At 33.0% G+C, this 7,179-nt stretch overlaps 1 protein-coding gene across 1 annotated transcript; it reads left to right on the top strand.

Moving 5' to 3' along the window:
* LOC127735960 (histone H1-delta-like) lies at positions 1–879 on the top strand. Its single transcript, XM_052246428.1, has one exon. The coding sequence runs from the start codon at positions 50–52 to the stop codon at positions 662–664; it is 615 nt and encodes a 204-aa protein (XP_052102388.1). The 5' UTR covers positions 1–49; the 3' UTR covers positions 665–879.
* Positions 880–7,179: the final 6,300 nt, after the last annotated feature.

Below are 7,179 nucleotides of genomic sequence, written 5' to 3'. Positions count from 1 at the left end.
CTTTCTGTTTCTCTTATTATTTGTACAGCAAGACGAAAAATCCATTGTAATGTCGGAGGACGCAGCAGCAGACACAGTGGTTGTTGAACCAAAGCCTGAGGATGCAAAACCCGAAAAGAAAGCTAGTAATAAATCGTTTAAAAAGAAATCAACACCAGCAAGCAAGAAAAAGAAGTCAAAGCAAGCACCATCTGATCATCCACACTACAGAGACATGATACGAGATGCGCTAACAAGTCTTAAGGAGAGAGGTGGAAGTTCGAGACAGGCAATCCTTAAATACATTATAGGAAATTATAAAATTAGTGTAGAAGAAAAAACCGCAAACAATCATTTAAAAATGGCTTTAAGAGCAGGAGTAAAAAATGGAACTTTGACTCAAAGCAAGGGACAAGGTGCTTCTGGTTCGTTTAGGTTAGGGGAAGTCAAAACAAAGAAATCCAAGACCTCTTCGAAGAAGAAGGAAACTGTTTCATCTCCTAAAAAAAAGGTTAAGAAACCTGCATCACCAAAAAAGGCTAAAAAGCCAGCACCGGCGAAGAAGACCAAGAAATCTAAACCAGCAAAAAAGGCAAAATCTCCAAAGAAAAAAGCTGCGAAGAAAGTCAAAGCAAAAGGAGTGAAGGCTTCCGAAGAAACGCCTCAAGCTGAAAAAACAGACTGATCAATAACAGCATTCTTTAGTATTCATAAGTATTGTAATTATCTGTGTCGTAGCAGGTTACTGTAATCTTGCCAAGCGAAGGACTAAGGACAGTTTTATGCACAAAAATGAACGCCATTCAAAATGGAAAATATTGTGACATTAGGATTACAAAACAGTATTCGTATTTGTGGTAATTTGTAGTACTTAATCAATTAAATTGATTTTATATTTTATATTCACGTATTATTGTTTTAATATTATGAATTTCTTCAATTTAAAATATTTCTGAGTTAAGTTGCAACATTTGTTTACATTCATATTGTTTCTGTGTTGATAATGTTTGCTAAGAGTACATCATTAGTTTCTCTAAAAACTGGAAAAATAAGGTCCTGTGTGTTCAATTTTATATGCAGTGATCTATGGTAATGATGCTGCTGTGGTGGTTTAAGTAGGGGGGCATAGAGGGTGCATGCCCCCTTTGATTGGAAAATATATTCTTCTTAGCATAAAATTGTCCTAAAAGTTGTCTACTCGCTCCGCTCGGCAGTATATATGTTGTTTTCTACAAGTATGCCCCCTTTAAACATTTTGGATCAGCCCCTGCATCGCAAGGTAGCTAAAGGCTGATATGTGCGTCTTCCGAATTACTCGATTGATCATGAAAATCATGGATGACATTCTTTCTATTTCTTTTTTTCCCCTTAAAATCATAATTATATATTTGTATAAAGCGGTAATCGTAGACATGGTACCTTTTTCAGAATAAAGATAAAAGCAATCATGCATGCATTAAAATTGCCCCCTCCCCCCTTTTTTCCACCACCAACAAAAAAGGAGCAAATGAAACCGAATCAATTAAGTCTATATTAATTATATTAACCCGATTTTTGTTCTTTTACGACTACGGTGCTAAACACTAGTTATGTTAAATTCTAGAAAAGAATGAGGAAGACTACAGTTTTAGTAGAGTCTTTTAGTCTGACAGATGCCACTTGGCCTCATTGCAGTGGTCAACTGAAGAGTTTTGATGACGTCTGTATTGTAATAACTATTAGGAACAATGCACTCGTCATTTGACCAATGGCTTATGCAATCAGACCCAAGGCCAAGTGACGTCTACCAGACTATAGTACAGACTGAAGAAGGTAAACACCCCTAAAATAATGTGTAGGGTGGCTTATATATGTCAAACCATACGTAACATAAGGCTATAGTACAGATTGAAGAAGGTAAACACCCCTAAAAATAATGTGTAGGGTGACTGATATATGTCAGACCATACATAACTGATAAGGCATATGTTCAGTTTTCAACCTGAAATAAACATCTGCCAGACAATTTGTCACTGCCTTTATCTTCGAAGATGACTAAGACTTTGAAAATATTACATTGCTTACAAGTTAAAGGTAACAACTTAATATGATAAGTCAATGGTTTTTGGTATACAGTTTTGTAAGCATTGGCATTTCTAAATTCCGTGGAGGTCACTTTGTCCTGCACCTTAAGTCATGGTTCATTGAATTTGAATGTTTTGCATAGATTATATGTTTAAATATTGCCATTTGAATTTAATATTTGCATTATACTGTCAAAATTACAAAAAGTCGAGACATATCTCTGTGTCAACAGTTTATCAAAATAAGGAACACATTTTGTCAATGAAAAAAAAAAAACATGTGGTATGCTTCGTCTCTGTATCTCAAATTCGCAATTCTTGTCATCTCACTCGCCCTTTCTCTCGCATATTAATGAAAAAAATTGGTTATAAAAGAAAAGTTGTATGGACCTGATGAGATGTTGGTAATTAGAGGTCTATATAATTAGATTGTAAAGAGGTGTATGTCACTTAGAATATGATGGTAGAGTGTGAAAATTGATCTAAGATGTAAAACTACAGTCAAACCTGTATATAAAGGTCAAACTTGGGCCACAGAAAATTTATCTTACAAGAGAGATGACCTTTGAATTGGTTCAAAATGCACAGATATTACTACAGAAGGTCTGAACAAGAAGAGGGTGACCTGGAAAGACAGGTTTTCGCTAAATCGAGGTGACTTTTATAGCAGGTTTGACTGCAAATATAAGTTTGTCGAAGCATAATATCTAGGTCAGAGTTACCTACTTTTAGTGTGAAGCTGTGACACTTCTATTGACGCATCCTTGCACAATACTATGATTGTAGATCACTATCTGAGAAATTATCTTTTGACTTAAAACTTCGTAAAAAATATATCAGATTGACCTTCTTTTGAGGATAACTGTTGAGCTACCCTAGAAACACCTTCACACCAATCATATGATGGTAAGTCACTTAGTATCTGAGATCTGAATTCAGTCGTAACAATTTTAAATAAATTGCTTTGCCGAATGAGCTGGATACAACCGCAGAGGTCCAACCCTGAACAGTTGGGGCAAAAATGGACACAATATTCGCGCTTGATACAGGTCTGAATTTGGATTGTAATTAAATATTTGACACGTAATAGGTTTCTGACACAGAATAACTGTAGTCAAAGAACTTAGAATTGGTTATATGATTTGAAATTATATTCAATTTTTTGCTTTAGTGCAATACACTATGCTGTCGCGAATTGACCCCCCCCCCCCTTTTTCCAAAAAAAAAAATTCTTTCCCTCAGTCATGGTCATAATTTCAATTCAAATTTCCAATGGAGTGTGCAATCATAATTATCCATTTAAATACATCATAAAAGTCTTAAAATAGAAAATGACATACATAATCATGGCTAAAATTAATATTCCTTAATCAGCATTTTTAAATAGTAACTTCTAAAAATAAATTGACAGCTAATCACCTCCAGACAATACAACATTTCTGTATACATAATTTAAAAACAGTGTAAGGGAAGTAACCTAAACATAACATTGTACTTTTTTTAATTGTCCATTAACCAGGAAACCCTTGTTTTTCCCCCTTGTTTGCCCCTAATTCCTAAACGGTTTGAGCCATAACCCCCAAAGCCAATCCTAACCATCCCTTTGTGGTATAATTTCAGAGAGATCCATACACCATTCCTCAAGTTATTGTATTGAAACTAGAAAAACGCTTATTTGGGCCCCTTTTTGGCCCCTAATTCATAAACTGTTAGGACTATAACCCCCATAATCAATCCCAACCTTCCTTTTGTGATTATAAACCTTGTGTTTAAATTTAATAGATTTCTATTTACATTTACTAAAGTTATTATCCGGAAACCAAATGTCTTCGGACGATGCTGACGACGACGACGTGATACCAATATACGACCACAAAATTTTTTGCGGTAGTATAAAAATCAGCAAAGCGTAAAATGTAGGCCAAGATGGTCTTCTTTTTGTACTTTTCCCCCCGAGATACAGCCTAATACGAAATTATTCTGAATCACTCACTTCTTGAGATCTGAACTCGGACATACAATCAGATACAAGTCAGTGAAGCGTCAAATTTGGGTCGGGTTATCCCAATTCTTTTGAGATACCGCTTTACTCAGAGATCAAAAGTGTTTTTCACTTTGAAAAATACAATACATGGATATATTTCATATAAAAACACATATTTTTTTCATATTGTCGGCAAGTTATTTCTTGTCATTTATTATCTATTTTTCATATTAAATACTATATAAATATGGAGATGTGGTATGATTGCCAAAGAGACAACTATCCGCCAGAGTTCAAATGTTGAAGACAAATGCAATTATAGGGGACTGTACATCCTTCAACAATGATAAAAAATCATACCGTATAGTCAGCTTTCAAAGGAGAAAACTAACGGCCCAATTTATACAATAAAATTCAAGGAAAACAAATATAACAGACATGAACCAACGACAACTGAATTACAGGCTCGTGACTTGGGACATACACATAAAGAATGTGGCGGGGTTAAACATTTTTGTGAGTGCTTAATCCTCCTTATAACCTAGGAAAGTGGTGTTACAGCACAACATAAGAACAATCTGTAAAATCATATATTAGGGTTTAACTCAATAAATCGGTACGAAGCATAAAATAAACCAACTATCATAAAAACAATAGACACAAAGCCCCGATATACGAGCACTCGCAGTTACTGAAAGCTAGTTCAAAGCCAATTACAACTAGTAAATAAATCATGTTTTCCCGGACTAAAGTATCAATCAGTACACATCCAACAAATTTAGTGTAAGGACGTCATAAACAGCCTGAGAAACGCACGACCTTGTGCAATGCCAAACTATAAGTCAACAGTATCGACAGGATGTAGGATCATGAGTACTCATCACTGTACATATATAGCAATATAATTATTTTTAGTTATGGTTTTATAAAACAAAAGCAAAACTAATGTTCTTACCGATAAAAACAACATTAAAAGATTTCCCTACAGTATAAAATTGATAACCTTAAAGAATAAGTTTATTCAGAGGATCAATTAGTTTAGATGGATTGTATCTAGATTTACGGGCTTTATAAACAATATCACCGTAAAATTAAGAGTGTGATATCCAGTTTTTCATCAGAAATCTAAAGTACAGCATAAATTCCCAACCAAATCTCAGTATCTATGGAAGAATTTAGCAGAAGTTTTGATTAATTTGTTCAGACAAAATTCCTGACTTAAGATTTTATCAGTTATACATAAATTATGTTCATTGAAATTGATATTTTGCTGGCTCTAATAAAAATTGATGGATGCAACATTTGTCTTTTGGTTACTTTAAAATGATGTGTATTATCAACATAAAAGAATTGAAATATTATTATTGCAGTTTAATATAAATAACATACACAATTAATACATGATATTTGGGTGTTAATGTCTTCCTCTTAGGATTTAATAACTGATTCCAAAGAAGTGCCAGATTTAGAGAGGGTGTTATCATCAGCATAGTTATATAATTCACAGTGTTTAACAAAAAGAAATATGTCATTAATGGAGACAATAAATAATACAAGGCCAAGTATTGATCCCTGAGGAACACCTTTATAGATATCAAGCATTTGACTAATGTTTTCTCCTACATTTACACGCTGTGTCAACTTGGTTCAATATTCAACATTCAATATTCAATATTTTTTTTTCATAGTTTTTTTTTTTTTTTTTTTCCCCCAACATTTGTTTTCAACATTCAACATTCAAAAAAATTTTTCGTTTTCAACATTCAACATTAGTTTTCAACATTCAACATTCGTTTTTAACATTCAATATTCGATTTCAACATTCAAAATATTTTTCATCTTTTGTTTTTTTTGAAATTTGATTTGTTGAATGTTGAATGTTGAAAACGAATGTTGAATGATGAATGTTGAAAACGAACGTTGAATGTTGAAATCTAATGTTGAAAACGAATGTTGAATGTTGAAATCTAATGTTAATTGTTGAAAATGATTTTTGAATGTTGTGTTGAATGTTGAAAACGAATGTTAAAAACAAAATTTAAAAAAAAAAAAAAAAAATGTGTAAGAAAACAAAAATTTGAATGTTGAATATTGAACCAACCTGACATCCATGTTTCCTGTTTGTTAGATAAACTTTTAATAAATCTAGTGATGTACTTAGGCCATATTTTCGAGTATAAGGATAAGAAGATCATAAGGTAGGCAGTCAAAGGCTTTGCTTAAGTACTGCTGCTAAATATTTATTATAATCCAGTGCATTTTTCCATTCTTCTAAAATGTTTAAGAAGGCTGACAGACAGTCACAACCTGATCAATAAGCTGCAAGGAAAGGGTTAAAATATCATCAAAGTATTCAGAAAGTTGATTTTCTTTGGCTGTTTCATAAATTTTGGATATAGCAGGTAAAACACTAACAGGTCCATAATTCCCTATTTTTTTGTGAACCGGGATCACTTGGGCAATTTTCAATGAGTCTGGAAGAAATAGAAGTGGGCAATGATAAATTTACGAGCTGAGTGATAGGTTTAACCACAATAGGTTTAGCATAGTGCAGTAGTTTTGACTATATACCATCTGTACACCAGCCGCCTTTTTTACATTTAGTTTAATTATACGCTTAGATATATTAAAGCTTCATTTACAGGTTGAAAAAAATAAGTTGATTGGGTGTTAACCTATCTGAGTATTTTTGATTTATGGCTTCTGTACTTGGGTGTTTTCATTAACCTGTATGCTAGTGTCCAATATTTTTGGCTACATTTATAAAAAAATTGTTAAATAATTCAGATATATCTTTGTTGGTTTTGTATGATTGTTCTTTCTTCATCAAGTATGGTTTCTTCAAGTTTGGCTGATGCATCATTTGTACGTTAAAAATGGCTTTATAGTTGGCCAAAAGTCTTTCAACTAATGACCTCCTGTGCACTGTTCTAGAAAGTATTTATTTATGGACTGTTTTCTAATTTTTGTTACATGTTATATAGAGAAAAGAATGCCCAAGGACATTTTGAGAACATCAATTTACTGAAATTCGTATTAGTATGTAAATTTTAAATAAATTTGAAGTATATTTAAAAATTTCAATACAGCCGGCGAAATAGCCACTTGCTTTATTTAAAGCAAGTTCCCTTGGTCAAATTTCCGCAGTAAAAT

This window comes from Mytilus californianus, unplaced genomic scaffold (genome assembly GCF_021869535.1).
Source record: "Mytilus californianus isolate M0D057914Y unplaced genomic scaffold, xbMytCali1.0.p SCAF_3, whole genome shotgun sequence".
NCBI lineage: Eukaryota > Metazoa > Mollusca > Bivalvia > Mytilida > Mytilidae > Mytilus > Mytilus californianus.
The sequence above is the reverse complement of the archived record's forward strand: the minus strand, read 5'-3'. Positions and strand labels throughout refer to the sequence as shown.